The sequence below is a fragment of the Muntiacus reevesi genome, chromosome X (genome assembly GCF_963930625.1).
Source record: "Muntiacus reevesi chromosome X, mMunRee1.1, whole genome shotgun sequence".
In the NCBI taxonomy this organism is placed as follows: domain Eukaryota; kingdom Metazoa; phylum Chordata; class Mammalia; order Artiodactyla; family Cervidae; genus Muntiacus; species Muntiacus reevesi.
In genome coordinates this window covers 103,702,491-103,729,121 of record NC_089271.1, presented here as the reverse complement: position 1 = coordinate 103,729,121, position 26,631 = coordinate 103,702,491, and the positions used below count along the sequence as shown (strand labels likewise).

Here is a 26,631-nt window from a genome sequence, read left to right as displayed (position 1 = left end):
AAAGGGCAATCAGAGAAACAGAAAAGGGAGTGGTTCTTACCAAGGGATGGGGAATGTGGAAATAGGGAGAGATCGTTCACAGGGTACTAGCCCCAACTTATAATACTAACAAGTTTTGGGATCCAGTGTGCAGCAGGATGCTAATAGCTCACAATTCTTTGTCTAATACTTGACTATTACTAAGAGAGTAGAACCTCTACTTTCTCAACATAAAGAAAGAAATGTGACAGGATGGAGGTGGTAGCTAATACTCTGTCAGTAATCATTTCACCATTTATAAATGTATCAGATCAACATGTCAAGATTTTTGCTTGAACTCCATCCCTCCTTGCTAGCGAGGATTCTCTTCTAATGGAGTAAACCTAAGTACAATGGTGGTGTCATTCACCCATGTGATGCTTCCAGATTTCAACAAAAAACAGTTCTCAGTGTGAGTGAAATTTTAAACGTCCGTTAGGAGATGCTGTCACTTCTGGCTCCAGTACACCATCCCACATGACACTCTGGAAACCAGTCTGCAGATCAGAATCCTTTCTGCTTGCTTTAATTTTTCAAAGTTGGCATCTGTACATTGTCAGACTTTTTAAATTTCAAAATTCCCTTACCTTCCTTGACCGAACAGCAGGAATACCTAATGGAAATAGAGGACACTTGCAGGTTAAGAATTGTTTTCCTGGTTCAAAGATTGATTACTCAGAAAGCGTCACCTCTCCCCCCACATGCAAATAGAGAACAATGTGAGTCCATTTCCCAGCTTTGACAATTACCACCACAGAGTCGAGTATAGTAAACACCACGTGACAGAGCAAGATGCAACAGAGCAGCAGACATAGGTGAAGGCTGTCTAACAGTATCTCCATAGTGCTCTGCTCTCCTAAAGTCCTATTCTGAATTTTGCACATGGTCTATGGCCTTCAAGTGTAATGGATCTTGGATACTTTCATCAATTGAACTGTCTTTGAAGTGAACTTGAAACACATTTGATTAATCCTTCAAAAAGTGATGAATTACTCTTGGTTCCAGGTATCTGAATGAAGAGATTCAGAGAGAGACCCACCTGCCCTGGATTAGAGCCAAGTCCTCCCCACCCAGGGGTCAGGAGCCAGAATCTCTCTCAAAGAGATGAGCATCTATGTTGCAATATTTGTAGAGATAATAAACAGAGACCTTCATTCTTGATGTAGAGGAGCCTTAGTTCTTGGTCACATTGCCCTGACCGTGGGCTTTCCAGGCCATTTCCTCAACTTTAGGGTTGAACCCAAAGTCCAGGTTTACAGAGGCCAGGACAAGGCCGCTCTACCCCTGGTCCAACTGTATCTGGGTCTTTCCCACTCTCCCTCCACAAAACTCTTTTTGCCAACCCCTGCCAGCTTGGAGGGGCTGCACAGAGAGCTAGCTCTCCAGGGTGGGATCTTGAGGACACCCTTTTCCCCCTCTGGGAACTGGAGAAATGATCTGTAACATGGTAACTCCATGTCTCCCACTGACTGTTAGCAGTTGCTCCTGTGATGAGTAAACTCCAATGTCTGCAGAAGCTGTGCTGAACTGAGACCGGCTGTGATTTATTTCCTAGAACTCCATTGCTTTCTTGAGGAGTCCATGTAATTGTCCTTTAAGGTGAAGGAAAAAACCGTGATACTCAAATATCTGTGCTTAACTCAGTGGACAGCCAGAATGTCCTGCAGTGTGTAGAGCTCAAGAGTAAAGTGGTGAGGGATAAAGAGGAACTCATGGTTGCCACAACCTAGTTTGATGTTTTACATTTTTTTGGCCACTCAGCATGCAGGATCTTAGTTCCCTGACCAGGGCTCAAACCCGTGCCCCCTGCAGTGGAAGCACAGAGTCCTAACCACTGGACCATGAGGGAAGTGCCTACAATATTCTTAGCCAGTACGCCTCAAAATTGTCCATGTCATCGGAAAAAAAAAAAAAAAAAAGGAAAGTCTGAGAAACTCACTGCAAAGAGAAGTTTAAGGAAATATGACAGCAACATGGACTGTGGTAAGCTGGATGTGAAATGATCTTCTAACCAAAAAGAACATGAGGTAAAGACTAAATATAAAAATATAATATAAGCTAATCATTGTTATAAGATTACAAATATTAAATAAACCTTAATATTAAGTAGTTCGATCAATCAAGTAACTAAATTAACTTTGAACATTGCATATGAATACATTAAACACAAATTATTATGAATATAATACAAAAATAAAATATAAAATCTATCTACATCAGAGAAAATATGGCCCACAAAGTCAAAAATATTTACCATTTAGCTATTTACTGGGAAAGGTTCTGATCCCTGGTGTAAAGCAAAGCAGCATTAATATACTGAGGGATTTATAGCATGGGTAGAAGCAAATGCCCCAGGCCCAGATCTGTAACCCTGTGATGGAAGACTCAATAACAGCATGGCAGACACCTAAAACTTTGAGGGAGGGCGGTATTTCACTCTGTAAAGAAAAACTTTTGTGAGAAGTGACTTTTGTGCTAGTTTTGTATTATCTCACCACTTGGTCATCTAGGCAAATCCATTCAAGGGAAGTACGCAACAGAGTGAGGAAACTAAATAACCTCCACTCTGTGTGAGAGGACCAGAAGGAGAGTGTCCTGGTAGCCAAAGAGTGAGGGTAGATAGTGGGGAAGAGCAAATATGAGCAAGGGATTCCAGAAAACTCTAGGAACTGGACTTCGACCTGAGTGGTGCATGCAAGAATCTCACCAGTGACAGAATACCAAAAGCATGGAGAATTGAACCATTACCCAAAGGGCAGGCTGGGCGCTGCATGATTCACAAACACTACGGATCTAAATATCACTTCATCAACCACAGCAAAATGCACATTTATTTCAAGCACATGGGAAACATTCACCAAGATAGCATCCTATATCAGCAAAACAAATTTAAAAATTTAAATGATGCAGAGTATGTTCTCTGACAAAAAAAGAAGCAAACTAGAAATCAAACAATAAAGAAGGAGAAGAAAAATCTCAGAACACTTGGAAATTAAACAACCATCTGAATGTCAAAGAGAGATTCTCAAGGAATTAGAAATTTCACTGGAATGAATCAAAATGAAAGTGCAACGTATTGCAATTTATGAGATGCAGCTGAATCAGTGTTAAGAAGGAAAATTATAGCATTTAATGTTTAGATTAAAAAAGAAGAAAGTCCTCAATCAATAATCAATACTTCCACCTTAACTTAGAAAAAGAGGAGAAAACTTTACCCAAAGCAATCTGAAAAGAAACAAACCAAAAACAGAAGAGAAAAAAATTGAAATCAAAAATAAAGAGAAAAAAAAAACAAAAAAAACCACCCTTCGGGGTTGGGGGGGAGAAACTGGTTCACTGAAAAGATTAACAAAATTGATAAAACTCTAGCCAGATAAACAAAAATCAAAAAAGAGAAGACAAATTACTAATATCAGAAATGAAATACTATCACTACAATTCTTCAAGCCCTACACTAAAGATGTTGGATGGATATAAAGGAAATACTAAGAACATATCTATGTCCAGTAGATAAATTCAAGAACTTAAATGGAATTGTACAATTTCTCAAAATCCAGAAAGTACCCAACTTGCCCCAGATGAAAGGCACAACCTGTATAGTACTACAACTATTAAAGAATGGATATCACATTTTTAAATTTTCTAAAAACAAAATCTTAAAACCTCAGAAACATCAAAAACTCAAGCAGAAATTATCAGAACCAATGTTATCAGAACTCTGAAAAACAGTCAAAAGTTTGCACCAACTAAACTATCAAGATTGTGAGCTCCTCTGTGTCAGGCTTACTGGTCATGCTCTGTGGTCCTGGTGTCCACCATGGGCCTTGGCACTCAGTGGGAGATCAGAAAGAGTTCGCTAAATAATGTCTTACTCACAGCTCCTGCAATCTGGTTGGATCAATCTTATTTGGGCCCCAATACACGTAAAATGTCAACACGACCATAAACACAAACAGGAGCAGTGACACAAGTACACCTCTGCAAACATCTGTGGAGAGGTGCCTGACACTTACACAGCCAACAGAGACAACTGTTTGAGCCCATGGGTAGCTTTAAAAAAATCCCATTTATCATGAAAATCTCATCACTGCTGTGAAAGAACAAAATGATGGCAAGAAAGAGTTCCTCATAGAATGACAAGCTGAGCCCATGTCCTCCAACTGCTGGGAGAACCAAAGTGGCATTTAAGAGATTTTTTAAAGCTACCCATGGGCTCAAACAGTTGTCTCTGTTGGCTGTGTAAGTGTCAGGCACCTCTCCACAGATGTTTGCAGAGGTGTACTTGTGTCACTGCTCCTGTTTGTGTTTATGGTCGTGTTGACATTTTACGTGTATTGGGGCCCAAATAAGATTGATCCAACCAGATTGCAGGAGCTGTGAGTAAGACATTATTTAGCGAACTCTTTCTGATCTCCCACTGAGTGCCAAGGCCCATGGTGGACACCAGGACCACAGAGCATGACCAGTAAGCCTGACACAGAGGAGCTCACAATCTTGATAGTTTAGTTGGTGCAAACTTTTGACTGTTTTTCAGAGTTCTGATAACATTGGTTCTGATAATTTCTGCTTGAGTTTTTGATGTTTCTGAGGTTTTAAGATTTTGTTTTTAGAAAATTTAAAAATGTGATATCCATTCTTTAATAGTTGTAGTACTATACAGGTTGTGCCTTTCATCTGGGGCAAGTTGGGTACTTTCTGGATTTTGAGAAATTGTACAATTCCATTTAAGTTCTTGAATTTATCTACTGGACATAGATATGTTCTTAGTATTTCCTTTATATCCATCCAACATCTTTAGTGTAGGGCTTGAAGAATTGTAGTGATAGTATTTCATTTCTGATATTAGTAATTTGTCTTCTCTTTTTTGATTTTTGTTTATCTGGCTAGAGTTTTATCAATTTTGTTAATCTTTTCAGTGAACCAGTTTCTCCCCCCCAACCCCGAAGGGTGGTTTTTTTTGTTTTTTTTTTCTCTTTATTTTTGATTTCAATTTTTTTCTCTTCTGTTTTTGGTTTGTTTCTTTTCAGATTGCTTTGGGTAAAGTTTTCTCCTCTTTTTCTAAGTTAAGGTGGAAGTATTGATTATTGATTGAGGACTTTCTTCTTTTTTAATCTAAACATTAAATGCTATAATTTTCCTTCTTAACACTGATTCAGCTGCATCTCATAAATTGCAATACGTTGCACTTTCATTTTGATTCATTCCAGTGAAATTTCTAATTCCTTGAGAATCTCTCTTTGACATTCAGATGGTTGTTTAATTTCCAAGTGTTCTGAGATTTTTCTTCTCCTTCTTTATTGTTTGATTTCTAGTTTGCTTCTTTTTTTGTCAGAGAACATACTCTGCATCATTTAAATTTTTAAATTTGTTTTGCTGATATAGGATGCTATCTTGGTGAATGTTTCCCATGTGCTTGAAATAAATGTGCATTTTGCTGTGGTTGATGAAGTGATATTTAGATCCGTAGTGTTTGTGAATCATGCAGCGCCCAGCCTGCCCTTTGGGTAATGGTTCAATTCTCCATGCTTTTGGTATTCTGTCACTGGTGAGATTCTTGCATGCACCACTCAGGTCGAAGTCCAGTTCCTAGAGTTTTCTGGAATCCCTTGCTCATATTTGCTCTTCCCCACTATCTACCCTCACTCTTTGGCTACCAGGACACTCTCCTTCTGGTCCTCTCACACAGAGTGGAGGTTATTTAGTTTCCTCACTCTGTTGCGTACTTCCCTTGAATGGATTTGCCTAGATGACCAAGTGGTGAGATAATACAAAACTAGCACAAAAGTCACTTCTCACAAAAGTTTTTCTTTACAGAGTGAAATACCGCCCTCCCTCAAAGTTTTAGGTGTCTGCCATGCTGTTATTGAGTCTTCCATCACAGGGTTACAGATCTGGGCCTGGGGCATTTGCTTCTACCCATGCTATAAATCCCTCAGTATATTAATGCTGCTTTGCTTTACACCAGGGATCAGAACCTTTCCCAGTAAATAGCTAAATGGTAAATATTTTTGACTTTGTGGGCCATATTTTCTCTGATGTAGATAGATTTTATATTTTATTTTTGTATTATATTCATAATAATTTGTGTTTAATGTATTCATATGCAATGTTCAAAGTTAATTTAGTTACTTGATTGATCGAACTACTTAATATTAAGGTTTATTTAATATTTGTAATCTTATAACAATGATTAGCTTATATTATATTTTTATATTTAGTCTTTACCTCATGTTCTTTTTGGTTAGAAGATCATTTCACATCCAGCTTACCACAGTCCATGTTGCTGTCATATTTCCTTAAACTTCTCTTTGCAGTGAGTTTCTCAGACTTTCCTTTTTTTTTTTTTTTTTTCCGATGACATGGACAATTTTGAGGCGTACTGGCTAAGAATATTGTAGGCACTTCCCTCATGGTCCAGTGGTTAGGACTCTGTGCTTCCACTGCAGGGGGCACGGGTTTGAGCCCTGGTCAGGGAACTAAGATCCTGCATGCTGAGTGGCCAAAAAAATGTAAAACATCAAACTAGGTTGTGGCAACCATGAGTTCCTCTTTATCCCTCACCACTTTACTCTTGAGCTCTACACACTGCAGGACATTCTGGCTGTCCACTGAGTTAAGCACAGATATTTGAGTATCACGGTTTTTTCCTTCACCTTAAAGGACAATTACATGGACTCCTCAAGAAAGCAATGGAGTTCTAGGAAATAAATCACAGCCGGTCTCAGTTCAGCACAGCTTCTGCAGACATTGGAGTTTACTCATCACAGGAGCAACTGCTAACAGTCAGTGGGAGACATGGAGTTACCATGTTACAGATCATTTCTCCAGTTCCCAGAGGGGGAAAAGGGTGTCCTCAAGATCCCACCCTGGAGAGCTAGCTCTCTGTGCAGCCCCTCCAAGCTGGCAGGGGTTGGCAAAAAGAGTTTTGTGGAGGGAGAGTGGGAAAGACCCAGATACAGTTGGACCAGGGGTAGAGCGGCCTTGTCCTGGCCTCTGTAAACCTGGACTTTGGGTTCAACCCTAAAGTTGAGGAAATGGCCTGGAAAGCCCACGGTCAGGGCAATGTGACCAAGAACTAAGGCTCCTCTACATCAAGAATGAAGGTCTCTGTTTATTATCTCTACAAATATTGCAACATAGATGCTCATCTCTTTGAGAGAGATTCTGGCTCCTGACCCCTGGGTGGGGAGGACTTGGCTCTAATCCAGGGCAGGTGGGTCTCTCTCTGAATCTCTTCATTCAGATACCTGGAACCAAGAGTAATTCATCACTTTTTGAAGGATTAATCAAATGTGTTTCAAGTTCACTTCAAAGACAGTTCAATTGATGAAAGTATCCAAGATCCATTACACTTGAAGGCCATAGACCATGTGCAAAATTCAGAATAGGACTTTAGGAGAGCAGAGCACTATGGAGATACTGTTAGACAGCCTTCACCTATGTCTGCTGCTCTGTTGCATCTTGCTCTGTCACGTGGTGTTTACTATACTCGACTCTGTGGTGGTAATTGTCAAAGCTGGGAAATGGACTCACATTGTTCTCTATTTGCATGTGGGGGGAGAGGTGACGCTTTCTGAGTAATCAATCTTTGAACCAGGAAAACAATTCTTAACCTGCAAGTGTCCTCTATTTCCATTAGGTATTCCTGCTGTTCGGTCAAGGAAGGTAAGGGAATTTTGAAATTTAAAAAGTCTGACAATGTACAGATGCCAACTTTGAAAAATTAAAGCAAGCAGAAAGGATTCTGATCTGCAGACTGGTTTCCAGAGTGTCATGTGGGATGGTGTACTGGAGCCAGAAGTGACAGCATCTCCTAACGGACGTTTAAAATTTCACTCACACTGAGAACTGTTTTTTGTTGAAATCTGGAAGCATCACATGGGTGAATGACACCACCATTGTACTTAGGTTTACTCCATTAGAAGAGAATCCTCGCTAGCAAGGAGGGATGGAGTTCAAGCAAAAATCTTGACATGTTGATCTGATACATTTATAAATGGTGAAATGATTACTGACAGAGTATTAGCTACCACCTCCATCCTGTCACATTTCTTTCTTTATGTTGAGAAAGTAGAGGTTCTACTCTCTTAGTAATAGTCAAGTATTAGACAAAGAATTGTGAGCTATTAGCATCCTGCTGCACACTGGATCCCAAAACTTGTTAGTATTATAAGTTGGGGCTAGTACCCTGTGAACGATCTCTCCCTATTTCCACATTCCCCATCCCTTGGTAAGAACCACTCCCTTTTCTGTTTCTCTGATTGCCCTTTTCACTTTTTAAATTATTTTGTATTTATTTTTATTTTCTTATTTTTGGCCTTGCTGCTCAGCATGTGGGATCTTAGTTCCCTAATTAGGGATCAAATCCACTGCATTGGAAGTACAGAGTCTTAGCCTCTGGACTACCAGGGAGGTCCCGGTTTGTCCTTTTTAGATTCCACGTGTAAGTGATAGCAAACTGTATTTATCTTCTTCTGTCTCACTTATTTTGCTTACCATAATGCCCTCAAGCTCCTTCCAGGTTGTTGCAAATGGTAGGATTCCCTTCTCTCACATGGCTGTATACTGAATATGTTGCATCTTCTTTATCCACTCATCCACTGATGTACACTTAGGTTGTATCCATATTTTGGCTATTATGAACAATGCTGCAATAAATTTAGGAGTGCAGATATCTTTTTGATAACCTGTTTTCATTTCCTTTTGAATATACACAGAAGTGAAATTGCTGGATCTTACAGTAGCATCCTTGATTGTGTTCTTTGATGCATAGATTTTTTCTTTATTTTGATGAGGTCCAATTAATCTATGTTTTTCTTTTTTTGTTTCCTGTGTTTCTGGTGTCATATCCACAAAATGATTACCATCTAAAATATTTCTAGATATATAAATAAACACAGGATAAGAAGTACACATATAATTCTTTGCCCTGTCAACCAACGGGTGCCCAGAAGCAATGACCCTTCAGTACCAATGAGCACACTTAGGGCACAGATCAAGTTTTGTCAATAACATTCGACAATAAAAGGAACAAGGGCTCCATGGAAAGATTTATGACTCTAGAATTGGGACAGGAAATATGGAAAAGGAGCCTGGAGTATCTTGTACATTGTGAAAAAAAAAAGAAGTGCTCAAAAAACTTTCAAAAAAGGAAGCAACATTCCCAGGGGTATTTCCAAAGGTATATACAAAGGGAGTTTACAGGAAGAGTTCCCAATGGCCAATCTGAGAACAATTTGAAAATGAAAATATATAAAGTTGTATTGGATTTTAACCCAAAGTGTAATAAAAATACCACAAGTCCATACTGAGAAACATAAATGATTTCTTAATTACACAAATAAGGATGGACAAATCTCCTACAGACAAAAATTCCAATTTATGCAGACACTCCCACTTGTAGAAAGTGGAGCATAACTCCCCACTCCTGAAGCATGGACTGCACATCGTGACTTTCTTCCAAAGAGGATAGGATGGAAAGGGGGCATAAAACCATCACTTTATCACATAGACACCTGACAAGCACTACCTCAGCCAGATGATCAATGAGAGCATCATCAGTGATCAATTGCGCTAATAGTATATACACTTGATACAATGTGATGAGAATGGGATTTTACATCTGTCGTATACCTCCCCCAAACTCATAATCCCAGACTAGGTACAAGTAAAATATCAGACAAATCCCAGTCAAGGGACATTGTAGAAAACATCTACTGAGTACTCCTCAAAACTCTCAAGATCATCCACAACAAAGAAATGTTAAAGCTAAGAGGAACCCAAGGAGACATTACAACTAAAGGTTAGGGTAGTTTCCTGGCCAGGATCTGGGAGTGGGTAAAACTTATAGAAACCTGAGTAAAGTATGGGTTTGGTTGATAATATATAATGCATCAATACTTCCTCGTTAATTGTAATAAATGTATCATATTAATGTAAGATATTAGGAATAGGGGAGACTGGGTGAGGGGCATAAGAGATTTCTGCTATTTTCACATTTTTTTTTTTTTCAAATCTTAAAAAGTTACAAGGGTTAAAAGGGTTACAAAGGAAAAGGTGAAAATGAAGTCTATTTTCAAAATAAAAAGGCAAGGAAACTTTGGGCAAAACATGCTGAGTATGTTAAAAAGGAAATAGAAAGGAAACCAAACACAAGCATACAGAACCTCTAAGTGTGAAACAACTCTTGCTACTTCAACTTTTGCTCTCCCTTAACCTCCAATCCCATATAATATACTAACCGGGCCTCTTCCACCACAGAAACATCTCTGGATCCACTTTTTTCTCTAGCCCCACAAACACTGCCCTGATCCAAACTCATGGATGTTTTGCCTGGATATGGCAAGAGCCAGCAACCGAAGCCAGGTATAGACCTGGAACCCTGTACTTGCTCAAAAACCACTTTAAGACGTCTGCCAGTGTTATTTGCCACAGAAGAAGTCTGTCAAGATCCAGGCAGGGATCAGTGTCTTGCCAAAGATACAAGGGTCCAGAGCAAACCTTTAGCTGTGCGTACGTGTGAGTGCTCAGTCGATCAGATGTGTCCGACTCTTTGCGAACCCATAGACTGTAACACCGCCCCTCCCTCCTCCCCCAGGCTCCTCTGTCCATGGGACTTCCCAGGCAAGAATAGTGGACTGGGATGCCATTTCCTCCTCTGGAGTATCTTCCCACCCAGGGATCGAACTTGAGTCTCCCACATTGCAGGCGGATTCTTTTAACACTGAACCTCTAGGGAAGCCATTAGGAAACACACGGAATTCTCAGAGGAACAGAACATTCGCTGAGAGTCCTTAACCCAGGGGAGTTGCCTGTCCAATCTATGATGCCCTGGGCAAGATCAACTTGGGAACAGGATGGTGTCTGTCCACACAGAAGCTGCTGCTAAAGATGCTGGATTCTGGAAATGACCTCCAGATAAGTCGGTGGGGGCAGGGGGCAGTTTGGGCCTCCTAGCAGCCAGAGGCCTGAGGTTCTTATGTACCCAGAGCAAGAACCCAACCACACCTAACAGTCATATCCATTGAAGGACAAGAGGAGTACCTGTTAAGAGAGCTGCCATGTATCCTTCGTGGACTGCCCCCTTGGGCTGTGGTCCCGGCCTTGGCCCCAGAGCACAGACGTCCTCATGGAGGCCGGGGCGGCAGCTCACCTGCAGCAGCATCTGCTCCCCACTCCCTCTCCCGGCCAGCCCCGGGCAAGTCTGATGGCATCTCCAGGGGCTTGCTGCTTCCACTTCTCTGGGGCAGCTGACCCTCTTTGCAGCCTGCACCCCTGGGACTCCCGAGTCCTCTCCTGCCTGGCTCCTTTCCTAATCCTCATTGGAGTCTGGGGCCTCTGGTGCCTGGCAGAGTGTCCTCCCAGGCATCTGCTAGAGACTGCCCTCTGCTCAAGCAGCCTGACTGGGGACACCAAGGTTAGCAGGCTGCGTGGATGACTGATCAAACACCCCTCTGCCTCTCATACTCAGGTCAAAAGCCAAGACCTCACAGTCACATTCACAGGACCCTGAGTTTACTCGAACACGTGGGATTCCACAGGGAATGGTCTGATACACCTCGGGATCATAGAGGTGTGTCCCGCACTTCCATGGCAATGGTTACTACTGACGCACCACGAGGAGACTCACCCAGCGGCTGTGTCGAGTCCCGTCAGCTCCACCTGAAGCACCGTGGAAGGAGATGCTGCTCTGGGACTTCCAGATAAAGATACACACATGAGGTCATCAGGACCAGGGCCTAATCCACTCTCAGTGGTGGAGTGGGGGGTGGCGGACAGGCAGGACAAAACCCTAGGTCAGGTTTTGGGGGAGAGGTGGAGCTTTAGGCAGGAGGGGTGGGTAGCCTCGGGGCTGGGCCCCATGAGGAGGATGCCCCCAGCCCCAACAGGGGCCTTTGGCAGTTGGCTGCTGGCCTGATGGAGACTGAGCAGAGCCCTGAGGGGGCTGACAGTGCAGCTCACGGTGGGAGGGGACAGGCTGTGGGTGTGTGTTGAGGGTGGGTGGAATTCCTGTGGGGCAGCCTCTCTTAAGGTTCAGAGGTGCTGGACTTTTGTCTCTGGGAGAGGAATCACACTCGGAGTGGTCTGTGCCTGTGTGTTGTGCTGACTGAGGATTAACCTTCCCCCCGGGCGGATGTGTCCCTTCAAAAGAAATGGTCGTGACAAAAATGCTTCTGCTCAAAATTCACTGGTCACGGGTCATCACATCACCCTTCCTAAGTGAAGAGGCCCGGCAGGGTCGTGTCCCCATGTGTGCAGGGAGAGAGGTAGACAAAAGGTGGCGGAGTACCTGACATCTCTCCAATTCCGCACTGCCTAACAGATGGTCAACAAAGAACAGTGGTTAGAATTTATAACGACAAAATCTTTGTTTGGGGGAAGAAAGTCTGAGCAGGTCTCGTGGGTCTTGAAATTCTCCACCTTTTCCAAGTGTCCACTGACTATGTGACAGCTGCCACATACGTGGCCAGAATCACATCTCCTGTTCCCATTGTTCTCTGGCACTCAGCAGGGAGAGCTGCCCCTTCAGCCCCCTGCACCCGTCCGCACCCCCGACTGCAGTGACCTCACCACCTCCTTAGGCCCGGAAGTCGCTCCTGCCTTTTGATGCCAGGCACAGCGTTTCCCTGTGAGTCTCCGCTGCCTCCACTCTTCTGAACCTGCCTGAACCTGGGGACGCTGTTGGATGTTGCATCTTTCCCTGGCTAGCACTTATTTCTCATGTTATTCGGATCTCAAGACTCTGTCCCTCTCTCCTCTGAAAATTGTTTTGTCTTCAAGACACCTCAGAGAATTGGCAGCTCAATAGAAAACAAGTCAAAATTGCTGCTCTGTGTGTTTTTCTCCTGGAGGATATATTATTCAATTCGGGTGTTTGTGTGTGTTTCGGGGTGGGGAGCAGTGTCTTTCCCAGCTGGGACTCAAAGTTCCCAGGAACCAGTCACCCAGCAGGTCTTGTCCACTTAGCAGCTTCTCTTCACTCATTTCATCCCACTGAAATCTAGACCATGCTTACAAGTGGACAAAATAAAGTCCAGATGTCCAAATAAATAGTCATTTCAATATACTTGGTAATCAGCTTTCCCAGGACAGAGAGAGGAGGGCCAGTCCAGGGAATACTGAGCCACACTTCAAAGCAACATTCGCATTTCTCCAGGATTGCAAGCAGATGGTGGGGGTATGGTAGAAAACACCTCCTTTGCCCCTGTGGTCAACAGCTGTGCAACAACAGCCAGGACCCCTTCCTTCCTGCCCCAGAAAGAGACCTCTCTGTGTTTTATCCAAGATGCGAAAGGACACCTCAGAGCAATCATCCATTTCAGACTTTCCCATCACCCCCAAGACACAATGTCTGCAAGTCTGAGGGATGTCACCACACAGCCTCATCACCATCACGTCCCACAGAAGGAACCCAGCTTCCCAAAGCCCCAGAACGCCCTGGCTCAGACACTGACACTCCAGTGCTCCTCCTGGAGCCCCACTACCCCGCCCTGTGTTGCTTTGTTCAGTGCGACTGGGGGACTTCTCTCCACCTTCTTTGTGTGACTACGGCTCCTAGAGCATTGCTCAAGGTGTGGGGGTGTCCAGCTTCTCCTAGGGTCCCCAGCTTCTCCTAGGGTCCCCACTGCTAACCCACGCTTTCACAGAGCAGAGGCTCCATAAAGGTCTTTGGAATACAAGAGACAGTGAGCAGGGGGCCCAATTAATTATCTGCTACTTCCTTAAATAAGCCAGACAAATCCAAATGAACAAGAGATAATTTAGTTTTTGAAAATGACACACAAGAAGGACAGAAGCATGAATTCACTACGATTACTTTTATCAGCTAATTCTTCCCCCACTGTTCCAAAACAGTTCTAATTCCAATTCCATTGCATCCTGTTCAGGACCACAAAACACAATGGAAGAGTTTCCAATCTCTTTTATGAAACAGCAAAACTCTTGCTTTTGAACTGGGTAAGTACAAACACACTGATCAACATCATTCATGAAGCTAAGACACTGAAACTTATTTAGCCTTCTATGAAAACAATCAAAGTTTGAAAATTTTGTAAGGAAAACAGATGAATCTCCATGTCATTGTAATTGTAGACAACAGGAACCCAAAGATGCTATACACCAGTTCCCCAAACTGCCCCAGCCCTCACTTTTGAGAAGGCTGACCACTCCCTCGTCAATCACAGAGGGAAGGATCAGCATGGCTGCGGCTCTGGCTCAGGCCTCCTCAGCCTCCTCCCTCGCAGCCTCTGCAGACTGCCGTGGGAAGGCCCTCAAATTCCTTTGTTTGAACTTGAGCAGAAATGCCATGACTTCCCGCTTGTTGGTCTCCGCATAGGCCCGGGGACCCCACAGGAACTCATAGCGAGCAGGGTGGCTGTAAGGCACCTGCCGGTACTCCAGGAACCCCTGCTGCACCCACACGTGGGTCAGAAGGGTCCTGGGCTCCCCAAAGACACAGTGCACACTCCCCCCTGACATACCCAATTTGCTGAGTGCTCCCCAGACCTTCTCCTCAGGGGCACGGTCTCCACCCCACATGATCAGGCTGAGGACTACTGCCAGGAGGCCAGCTTTGGGCATGCCCCGCCCACTGCTCGGCATCTCATCACAGGTGAGGCCCAGGATGGGGACCATGATGTACGTGTGCTCCCTGGGGTCCACCTCCTTCACCTCCACACCACAGACCAGCTGCAGGCTCTGCGAGGCTTGGGGGAAGACCACAGGAAAGTACTCCTGGTTACCCCTGAGGACCTTCTTCAGCATTTCCGCCTGGGAGGTCAGCTGCTTGGCTCGATACTTGAAGAGCAGGAACTTCATCAGCCTAGTTATCATCTGCTTCAGAGCTTCCAGGGACAAGGACTCCCCAGTGGCTGAGGAGGACACTTTGGGGGAAGAGGCCGAGGTGGATGCAGCCTCCCCCGCCTCAGCCCCCAAGAGCTGCGCCTCCTCCGGGCCCTGGGCCTCGCCTGGGTCCTGAAGGTGGTCTTCCTCGGGCTTGCTCAGCTCACTCATCTCAACCACGAGCGGGATGCCTGGGATCAAACCACAGCCAGGAGTGAGGCAGGGGTCAGACGGGGACAACCGGCCTGACTGGGGGAAAGAGGGGTTGTGAATGGCCTCAGCTGAGGACCACACGCTGGGCAGTCTGACACAGGCCACTTACAGGTCTCCTCTTGAGGGGTGCTCTCAGACCTCATAGGGGCAAGCCTTTGGGACAGCCAGTCCCCCGGATACCTGAAGGAGGCTCCCCGGGGTGCAGCCAGCACAGACTGAGATGTCCGGGGCTGACAAGGTGAGGGATTATGCCCTTGTGGGGTCCCCACTGTTCTGGGATGGGGAGCCCCTGGTGCACACTCAGGGAACCCTCCTCACCTTGACTCCTGGTACTGCCTGGACTCTGCTCTCTGCCCTCAGGACACGAGTGCCAGTCCTCTGCTTTCGCCTCCTGGTTCCTGGAGCTCCTGTGAGAGAAAGGGAGGGGGTATCCTGTGGCACAGCCCTGAGCCTTCCGTGACAATACGATGGGTGGACTCTGTGAGGTCTCCCCAGTTGTGTGGTGGCAGGTCCCCTCAGGGCTCCCTTGTAGTGCTCACCTTTCCGCTGGCACGACCTGGTGCCTCCCCTCTGAGGACCTACATGGAAATTCAGAACAAGATCCGAGCCTGAATAGAAAGTGTTGAGGGGCCCCACATGCGGCCGCACCTGCCCAGGGCTTCCTGCGGGTCCTAGACTGGGGAGCTGCTCGGTCCTCAGCTCCTCCTCACGCCCTGCCTGGCCTCCCAGCACTGACCACAGGGGCAGGGGTCTGCTCAGTCCTCCCTCGGGTTTGGGGAGTCCAGCCTCTGCCAACCTAAAGCCTCCGCCCTCTGCCCGGAAAACCTCACCTCCTGAGGTCCCTAAGCCAGAGGTCAAGAAACTGCTCATCCTGCTCACCCCGCTCTAGGGCCTCCAAAAGTCCCCACAAGGGCCAGGATCCCTGCCTCCCTGTTGGGGTCTATCTGCCTCAGTCCATCCTCACATGGAGCCTGGGCTCCAGGCAGGACTGGGAATTGTCCCGTCCGCCATTTTGAGACCCTGCCGCTTTCACAACGTCCCCAGTCTCTCTGAGACCCGCATGTGAGGAAGGCAGACAGGCCGAGTGTGCTCTTCTCACCCCAAAGGCTCCCAGGGCCGACTACAGGGGCGGGGACCTGCGGGGTTCGTTTGGTCCTCACGCAGGGTCCCCTCGGCCCTCCTTCGGGCACCTCACCTTGCCTCGAGCAGGACCTGGGATTCTCGCCTCTCCCCAACTGAAGCCCCGCCCCTTATACCCAGGCCCGGTCTCTCCAAGACCCGGATGTCAGGAAGTCAGACCATGCCCGCTGCGCTCATTCAACCCCCACGGTTGCCCTGGACTGACAACAGAAACGAGCTTCTCTGAAGTGTCCTCTGATTAGGGTCCAGGGTCCTCTAGTTCTCCTCCTCAGGGTCCTCAACCTGACACCCCCGGCGGACCTGGGAATTGGACCACCTGAGGCCCCGCCCCATATGCAAGGTACCCAGTCTGAGACCCGGATGTCAGGAAGTCAGCCCCCGTACCAGGTCCCCAGGCTGAGATCCGGATGTGAGGAAGTGAGACCACGCATGTTGGGCTCATCCTGCCCCACGGCCGCCAAGGACCAACAGCAACTACAGGCTTCTCTGAGGTCTCTTTCGACTGGGGTCAGGGTCCCCTCAGTCCTCCCTCAGAGTCCCCAAATTGAAACTCCTCGGGAGCTGGGCTTCTTCCCTCTGCTCACCTGAGGACACGCCCCCTCTCCCAGGTCCTCAGTTTCTCTGAGACCTGGATGCCAGGTAATGCAGCATGTGCTCATCCACCCTCTGTGCTCCCTGAGCCTTGATGTGAGGGTCCCGCCTCTGGTCAACACACGGGGCATCCCCGGATCTGCCAGGGCTCAAGATGAGGTCCCTGAGGGAGGATATAAGGAACCCCACAGATTCCCTACCCCTGCTGTCAGCCCTGGGCCACCCTGGTGGTGGGATGAGCACTTGGCAGCCTGTTCTGACTTCTGCATCTGTGTCTCAGATACATTAGGCAACTGTCAGAAGGGGCAGGGCCTCAGATGGGCAGAGGAGAAGATCTTAGTTCTTTTGAGGGTCAAGGTGAGGATGCTGAGGGAGGACTGAGGGGACCCTGAACCCCAGAGCAGAGTGGGCTCTGGGAGGACATAGGGTGGATGAACATATGCTGCATTTCCTGACATCCAGGTCTCAGAGAGACTGGGGACCTGGTATAGGGGGCTGACTTCCTGACATCCAGTCTCAAACTGGGGACCTGGTATAGGCAGCTGGCTTCCTAACATACGGGGTTCAGACTGGGGTCCTAATATAGGGAGCAGACTTCCTGACATCTGGTTCTCAGGGTGACTGGAGTCCTGGTTTAAGGGCTGGGGGCTTAGTAGGGGAGAGGAGAGAATCCGAAGACCTACCCAGAGACAAGATGAGGTCCCTGAGGAGGACTGAAGGGACCCCACAGATTCCCGCCTCTGTCGTCAGCCCTGGGAGCCCCTGGGGTGAGAAGAACACACTGGACCTGTCCTGACTTCCTGACATCCTGGTCTCTGAGAGATTGGGGACCTGGTGTGAGGAGCAGGGACTCAGGGGCGGAGAGGACAGAGCCCAGGTGAGTCGGCTTTTCCCATCAGGTGACCACCTTTAGCATCAGTCCTTCCAGTGGACAGTCACAGTTGATTTCCTTTAGGATGGGTCGGCTTGATCTCCTTGCTGTCCAAGGTACTTTCAAGAGTCTTCCCCAGCACCACAGTAGTACGATTTTATACATAGTCATGTGTATCTGTTAATCTCAAACTCCTAATTTATCCCTTCCCCTGCTTTTCCTCTTTGGTAACCATAAGTTTGTTCTCTGAGTCTGTTTCTGCTTTGTAAATAATTTTATTTGTATCATCTTTTTAGATTCCACATATAAGTGATACCATAGAATATTTGTCTTTCTCTTTCTGACTTACTTCACTTAATATGATAATCTCTAGGTCCATCTATGTTGCCGTAGATGATATTTCTTCATTATTTTTCATGGCTGAGAAGTATTCCTGTGTGTGTGTGTGTGTGTGTGTGTGTGTGTGTGTGTGCGCGCGCATGCGCGCGCAAACCACATCTTATTTATCCAGTCATCTGTTGATGGACATTTGGGTTTCTTCCGTATCTTGTCTGCTGTAAATAGTGCTGCAATGAACATTGGGGTGCATGTATCTTTTCATATTGAAGTTTCTGTCTTTTCCAGGTATATATTTAGGAGTGGGGTTGCTGGCTCATCTGGTAGTTCTGTTTGTAGTTGTTTAAAGATCCTCCATACTGTTCTTCCTATTGACTGCACCAATTTACATTTCACCAACGGTGTACAAGGGTTCCCTTTTCTCTGCACACTATCCAGCATTTATTCTTCATAGGTTTTTTGATGATGGCCATTCTGACCAGTGTAAGGTGATACTTCATTGGAGTGTTGATTTGCATTTGTCTAATAATTAGGAATATTGAGCTTCTTTTCATGTGCCTGTTGGCCATCTATGTCGTCTTTGGAGATAGGGTCTTTTTTGGAGAAAGAGTTTTGTGTCAGGGTCACACAAGCTGCGTGGCTCTAACTACAAACTGTGTTGGTTCAGGAGGCCGAGAGCCGAGGTCGAGGTGTCGACTGACGTTGGTTTTCGTGAGGGATGTGGAGAGTCTGTCCCATCTTTCCCACCTCACTTCCAGGGCTTTGCTGGCCATGGTGGGCGTGTCTGGAAGAGGTCCGCCTTCCTCTTCACCTGGAGTTCTCCTCTGTGTCTGTCTGCCTCTAAATGTGTCCTTTGTATGGGGACAGCTGTCCTGTTAGAGGAGGGTCCATCCTAATGAGCTCACTTGACCTCCATCAGCTCTGTGAAGACCTTTCCTCTGTCTGTAAGGTCATGCCAAGGTACTTGGGATTGAGACTCCAGCACCTGACTCTGAGGGGACACGATGTCACTCCTCACACCTTACAAAGGCTCTCAGGTAGGAACACACTGGAATGTTCTAAGGATGGAAGAATGGCCTTCATAGCTACCAGGGGTGAATCCAGGGGTGAGGAGAGCAGGCCACCAGGGTAGGAGCCAGGTCACGTTGGGCCTGTGAGAACTGTGGCTCTGCTGGGTTCAGGGAAGGAAAGGCCCAGAAGGCCCTGAGCTGGGTGTCTCTGGGACCTTGTCCCAGTCCTCAAAGCCATGTGGAAATGGAGGTTCCCTGCGAGGTGCTGAGCCACTGCTGAGGTTCAGGCCCGCGGCTCTGATCCTGTGCCTCCACTTCCTTCAGGAAACAGGGACTCCCCTCTAGGTACAAGGAAAGAAGTGAGAATGGAGGTGCGTGTGGTCAGATCCCCTGCAGTCATGGGCTCTCTCTCTATCCCTCGGCTCCTCTTCAGTGGTCAAACGAGGTGACAGTAGCCTAGCGGGTTATTTGAAGTTTGAATTCTGTGATCCCTTCATGGTGCCATCCCAGGCCCTGGCAAGGACACGGAGCACACCTGTCCCAGTAGTTCTTGCTCTCCGTTTTTTCTCTAGGCTCTGGGCAGGGGCCAGGGCATCTGGTGACAGGGGAGGCAGTGGTGTGGGAAGGGCTGGGTGGAAGCTGGCTCCCAAAGGTGTGGAGAAGACTCCTGGCAGGGCCGTCTGAGGTCAAGGGCGGCCCCAGGGTCGAGGCCAGATTGGTAAGCACGGATCTGCGCACGCAGCAGCCCTGTGCGAAGATGGGGGATCTGCAGAGCATGGGCATGGATGGGGCCGGAGAGCTGAGGGGTGGGGTGGGGGCCGGGAGTGGGGGAAACAAAGCCCAGGACTGTGCCTGTCTGTGCTGGGAGAGGACCAGAGCCCGGCCACAGGGCTGTGAAGACAGGGTACCCGCCCTCCCTCCTCAGTGCTCCCAGGCTTTTGAGTCCCTCTGTCTTGGAACTCACCTCGTGCCTCACTGCCTCTCTTCCTGGCCTCCCCACAGGCTGCATGTGATTCACGGGTCCTCTGGGTCGCCACTCCCCGTCGGCGGACCACGTGGAAACAGATGGAAGGAGCCAGCTCTCTGACACTCCCCTCTGTGTCAGCAGACTTGGAGGATGCTTGGACAGGTGGGGCTGATGTCTGGCCCAGGGCTGTGAGCTTGGAGGCCACTGTGTCAGGCTCCTGGCCTTTGTGGTTCTGTCTTTCCACAGCCACGTGAAGCCTTGGGAGCCCTGGTAGATGAAGTTCTGCTGTCTGTCCTTCTGAAAGCCTCACTCGGGTTTCTTCTTAAATGGTGTCAAGGCCCTGGAGACGTGGTGGCGGTCTGTGCTATGCGGACCCGGCACTGTACCCTGGCCATCCACATCGGACACTGGATTAGAAGTACGCAGCCTGGTGGGAGCTACTGGAACAGAGGCTGGGGATGAGCCTCGCCCAGATCTAGGTCTGCATGTGGCACTTGTCTGTGTGTCTGTCTGTGTGTGTGTGTGTGTGTGTGTGTGTGTGTGTGTGTGCCCGGCAGAGACCATGAGAGGCACCACAGCACCCAGCCTGGGTTCCCCATCCCCACTGCCTGCAGCAGGGCCTGAGCAAGTTCCCTGACTCCCCAGGGGTGAGGCCCCACAGCAACACCTGTCTGATGGTGAATCACTTGGGGACCTGATGTCCACACGTTCCCCACCAGGGCCCTCCTGCTCTGACCCTGTGGCCTGCAGTGGTCAGACTGAGAGCTGCCCATGGCCTGGTGGGTTCGTGGAGCACCAGACCTCTCCCTTTCATTTAGCTCCGTCCCTCGCTTGGCCTCGGCCCGAATTCCTTCTGCAGAGGTGAGCCTGTCTGAAATGCTCAGCCAGAGGATCCAGTTCACCTAGGTTCCCTTCGGTAATGCGGTCTTAGTCTCTGGTAGGCGTGACTTTGAATCACCTTGTCCTCCTTCTGTGTCCTGTCCTTGCACACAGGTCTTGTGGACACTGGGGACACTTTGCTGTGCCCAGAAAACCTAGTTCCCGACGAGGTGAAGGAGCGGGAGAATCAAGCCCTGCTGCCGGACCTGTGATGGAACTACATGACTGCGCTTGCCAAACCCCACTGTCTGCTGCAACCCATCCGGGGGAGGGCCGGGAAGTACATCTTCCAGGTGGACATCCCCAAGCACCTGATCCCCTTTGGGCAGGAGGCCTGTCCAGACTGGGCTCTCGAGACGAAGGTGACTGAGAGACCAGCTCATGGTGACACCGTCCAGTCACCACCGTGCCCTGCAGTGGGCTGCCCACTTGGGGCGGGGCTAGGCCGGGACTCTCCTTGTGCAGTGCTGCTCTGGACTCAGCGAGAGTCTCCGGGACTTTGACCTTTAGGAAATGACGGTGTCACCACTCGTTTTGGCCCTGCTGTGTCTGGGTGGTTGAGAGTGTGTTAAGAAACCAGCTAGTCTTTTTCCCTCTCTGTTCTGGCCCGAACTCCCTGATGTTAGAAGAGTGTCCAGAGGGTGATAGGGAAAGGCCGGGGGCTGGGCTGAGCATCAGAAGCTGGCAAGGCCTCAGACTGTTGGAGAGGCCCACGGGCCCAGAAACAGGCTGTGGTTTGTCCTTCCAGGTGACCCTTGCACTACTGTAAGGTGTCCCTTGGCTCACAAAGTGTTTGTTGGATGCGGTGCCTGGCTCTTCTGTGTCCAAGGACAGGCCCCTGAATACAGCTGTGAGGGCAGAGTGACAAGGACTGGTGTTCAACTTGTGGAAACATTGTACTTGTCTTTGGGTTTGGGGTCATGTGTTTGCAAGGCCCTTGGCTGGTGCAGTACCCTGCTTTCTGATGGGCCTCTTGAGGAGGCCCCTGGATCGGGAGCTGGAAACACTCAGCTGCTGATCAGAAACTTGTGGCAACATCGGGGGACCCAGGAGGAGCCCCTTCTGCTTCAGGGTGCATCACTCATGGAAGGTGACACCCCCAAGGTCAGAAGCCCGGCTGGCTTGTCTGCTGAGCAGCTAGGCAAGGCTCAGGGAGCAGCCCCTCCTGGGCTCGCCTCAGCCCTTGGCTTGTGGGTTAGACCCCTGGCTGAGCATGTGAGATGTTGCTACTTCAGATGAAAAGGGACCACGAGGACTAGACCGAAGCCTGCCTGGGGTGTGGGCTTCCAGCCTCATGTGGTTCACCCGGTTCAGTGTGTGAATAGCACAGACAGACTGAAAGAATACAGACTTGTAGTTCTTGTTCGATTCTTTATTTACTCCGGTGAAGTTTTGCTTTACTTTATTAGAGCCAGAAATAGATTTTTGATTACAAGAGAATGCTTTTGAGTGTCCCTGGGGAGCTGGCAGCTTAGGGATTGGGGTTGTCCTTGAACTGCTTACAGAGGGCACACTTGTAATGTGAGGACTCCTCCTGCTCCTCATCCACCTCAGGGGCCTCATTTGGGGCTGCAACTGAAACGGCCGCCTTCACGATGGAATAATAGGTTTTGTACATAGTCATCACCGAACCATGAACTGGGTACTCTAGGGGGCTCTTGGGCAGTTCCCCTGCGCTGTTCCTTCCAGCAGTAGCTGGGGGTACAGACGTGGCATTGCTGGATGGACCCTCTCCACTGGGGCCACCCTGTTCGCTGGGGAGATGGTTTGCCCTGGCCTGTACAGCTACACTGCCCATAAACCAAAGGCCACGGAACACCAAAGAGTGCCATCCAGGGGTTCCATGAGCAGTCAGGGTTCCCTTCTGGGCCTTCATGTCAGCCTCTTGGGTGGACTCGTTGTGATGGAATCAAGGAGAGCGTCTGGTCATCACCACTGGCTTCTTTCTCTTTGGAGTCATTCTTGTGCCTGTGGTGGGCTGAGCAGTTGTTATGGGGTCACCTTTCCTCCAGATGTTCTGCAGGAGGAGAGGCTTGTCTCTCTGAAAGCTGGAGTTGTGATAAATCTGAAAGGAAATGGATTACTTTAGCCATCGTAGGGGGAGAATAACCGTTCCTCGCCGCCCTCCTCCCCACCACAGTACTGGCCTTCCCTAAGGAGGGAGACAAGGTCTCTTCATTCCTGGCAGGTTATGAGCCCCTAGTAAGTGTGCTCCCTAGAGCTCCCCCAGGGCCAGCCTCGCTTGAGGTGTTACTGGTCCTCCCTGACATCAAGTGGCCTCTCAGGTTCTGGAGTCAACCCTGTGGATCCTGTCTAAGGGGGTTTGTGGAACACGACAGACCCTGCTTTCTTCTCTTTCCTTAACCACCCTCTCAAGAGAAAAAAAGTTCTCCTGGGAAATGAAACCCATCCAGCACTCGGCTCATCTAGTCTAGCCTCCCCAGAAGGGCTTTCTACGTTACCATCATCCTCTTCCCCAAAGAGAGACCCAAAGGATGGATTTTACTGAACCCATACAGGTTCGGTTCATGGATGAAGCTCTTGATGCTGTCTGTCTCGAAGATCCTGTCCATGCCTCTGCCCTGGAGGACCTCCGTCTGGAAGAGATCTGCCTCGATGACCACCATGTCCCCCTTGTTGATCCAGCACACAGAGGTGAAGGCCGCATCCTCCACGATCATCCAGAGCTTCCTGGGGAAGGACAGCCTTGTTCTCTTCCTTGATAGCCGTTCTGGGTTCGGGCCCTGTGGGGACAGGTTTTCTTGGGAGCCCAGATCTGGGCTCTCGGGTTGGTCACCCTGCTTCACCAAAACCTCCCCTGAATTCACATTTGCATCGGGGAAGAATCAGGGGGGTCCCCTGCTGTGGGCTCCCCGTCAGTTGATGGGGCCAGTGGGGCTGCAGTGCCTCATTGGAACTCTGACTATCTATGGAGCCAGTCTAGCTCAGGAGCATTCTCTACCCAAGTAGTGAAAGCTCAGGGCAGAAGGGCCTCAGACCAGGGTCGTGGTGCCCAATAAATACTGTCTGGAGATTCTAGAATCTGGCAGCCAAGTAAGTGGTCCACTTCCTTAACTGATTCAGGATGTCACAGTGGTGATGTGGAGAGGCTGCCTTGGCCCAGTGTAGGGGAGGTGGGACAGAGGTGGAGATGGGATCCCCAGATTGTCTCTTTTCTGAAAGTACAGAAAAGCATGTTTCGGGTTGCCTGCAAAGGCTCCCATCTGCTGCCAGGCACCTTGTTTCAGGAGGCCAGGCCCTGGACGGGTTGACAAACATGCCCCTCGATCCACACCCCTCCCTACCAATGGGCAGGCCTGTGGCTAGCTTCTGCTAAAGGGCCAGGCCCTGGCGAGTCCTGGCTCAGCTACCACTGAGAGACACCCTAGGGGTCAGATGGGCCACTGGCGACTGTCCCACCCAGAAGACGGGGTTCGTAGCAGGCTGGATGGCCTAGGCTGAGTTGGTGGCCCCACCCCGCCCCCACTCCCCATCCCTGTCCTTCTGGCTTTGGTCTCTTCCAACTGGTACTGCTGGTTGGTAGGTCCTGCTCAGATGGCCCCAAAGTCAGAGTCCTGTTTCCTGCCCCCGCCACCCCCCAGGTCAAGCTCTCCCCAGAGTAGGGCTGTGCTTGAGCACAGTGGGAGTGACCTCACGTTCCCCTTGACTGTTCCCCAAGCACCTGAGACACAGACTCCTCATGACGCCATGTGGGAGGGCACAGCCAGGCGCTCTGCTGAGCTTGCAGCCTCCTGAGCTCTGCCCACCCCCAGACGACATCCCGCTACAGATCACAGGTCGTTGGCTTCAGTTTCCATTTCTTCCTATAAAGACTGCTCTCATGGCCCTCGAGTGCTCAACTTGGGAACATCTGTGTGTATGCTTTTCCCATCCCCTTCCCAGAGTCTCAGACTCGGATTCAGCCTCCCTGGAGGATGCCTTGAACTCCCTGTTTCCTTTCATAAGTGGAGTGGTTTGGCTTCTGCTGTCCCCGGTCCTGGCCTGCCATGTCCAACTTGGGTCTCCATGGGTACCTGCCCTTTGAAGGACTTGATTGGAGGCTCAACATACAGCCTGTCCTGTTGAAAACAAGCACTTCACTGATCTTTTCCGAGGCCAGCTCTGATCTTCTCCAACCCTGCCCCTGTCCCCACCGCCACTGTGGAGTGGACCTGTTCTCCCTTACCCAGATGGCAGGTACATTGAATGATTTTGTTGGCTCACAGGTAAGGTGCTTTTCAAGCGGCCTCCTTTACACACACTCACTCCCAGGGACACGTCTGACTTGTTGAGCTAAATGTGACCAAAGGAAGACCCCGTCTACCTGTATTTGAAAATGGATGAGAGTCCAGGTGTGGGACTGGATGAAACCTGAGTGAGAGTTACTGATCTTCACCACACATAGACAATAGGGCAGTGGGTTTGGAGATGCGTGTTCTCTGACCTTTGTGGGCCACTGTTCTTCAAAATCACCATGTGGGGGACAGACTGGCACCTTGGAAAGGCCTGCGTGTGAGGACCCTAGGGCTCTGTCCCACTAGAGATGGTGTCCCCCTAATTCTGCCACTCAGCAGGGTCACTTGCCCTGTGTGAGAGCCACGGCCTGGTGTATGAAAGGGAAGATCTAAGAGGGTGTGGAAGAGGCTCTCCGAGGGCCTTTCGGCCTGAGTACTGGCAGCCAGAATGGAGCTTGCAGGCCTTGACTTGGGCTTGCTCACTTGCCTTTGCACTCCTAAACAGGTTAACAAAGCATTCCTTCAGGTCAGTTCATCTGACTGGGACACTCCCCTGGAGGCTGTGATCATTGGTGGGGGCCCTTGGTGGCTCCTCTGAAGGGGACCGAAGACTGTGGTATCTGTGGGCAGCCTGGCTAGGAGGCCTTTCCTGCCCCCACCGCTCGGGGCTCCTCCTCGCCCCCTGGGTTTGAGGGAGCTGCCTTTGCTGGTCCCCCTCCTCCAGGCACCACCCGGGTCCTGGCAGGGTTTGCATGGCACTGAGGAGTCTTTGTCAGCTGTGGCTTAGGACACTTGCGTTGTGCACACGCAAGTCCTCATGACATCCAAGGTTCCAGATAGAGTCAGTTCTCAGCAAAGCACAGAGCAGCCCCACAGTGCTTCTGATTCTCCTTGTCCCCTTCCTTCCGCGGGCCTGCTTTTTGTCACCTCAGAGGCATCGTGTAGCACTGAGAAGAGGAAGTCGTGAGAAGACGGAAGGTCAGGCCGTGGCCTGGGGTGGGTGGGAAGGGCGGGGGTCCAGAGTAATTGAGACCAGGGCTCTGAGCCCACCCCGGCCCTCACTAGCAGGTGATCCTGGGGAGATGCCCAAGCCCCACAGCCTCAGTTCTTCATCTGGGAGGCTAGTAGGTGTGAGGAGCCCCGTGTGTTGGGCTGCAGGATGGGCCGGAAGGGACAAGACAGAGGTGGTAGAGCCTGATGGCTGTTGGCTCTGTGATGGCTGGACAGGAATCTCTCACACTGTTGCCCCCAGACACTCCTCCACTCTCCACTGTGGGATCAGGTTGGCTGCTTTGTGGTCCAGGCATGTCAGAGGATATGACCCTCAATAGGATGTGGAATAGCCAATCAGCCAAACAGGATGTTTAATAAGTAAAACTAAGAAAGCTTTCTACTTAGACCATAGTGTTTGTCACTCAGTCATGTCCGACTCTTTGCAATTCCATGGGCTATAGCCCAGCAGTCTCCTCTGTTCATGGAATTCTCCAGGCAAGAATACTGGAGGGGGTTGCCATGCCCTTCTCCAGGCGA

The 26,631-nt window shown here is 49.1% G+C and overlaps 1 protein-coding gene and 1 pseudogene across 1 annotated transcript; both read right to left on the bottom strand.

Moving 5' to 3' along the window:
* Window positions 1-14,232: 14,232 nt before the first annotated feature.
* On the bottom strand, window positions 14,233-15,030 carry LOC136153698 (melanoma-associated antigen 10-like). The gene has a single exon (XM_065915749.1). The coding sequence runs from the start codon at window positions 15,028-15,030 to the stop codon at window positions 14,233-14,235; it is 798 nt and encodes a 265-aa protein (XP_065771821.1).
* Window positions 15,031-22,337: 7,307 nt separating this feature from the next.
* LOC136154648 (heat shock transcription factor, X-linked member 3-like) lies at window positions 22,338-24,646 on the bottom strand (annotated as a pseudogene).
* Window positions 24,647-26,631: the final 1,985 nt, after the last annotated feature.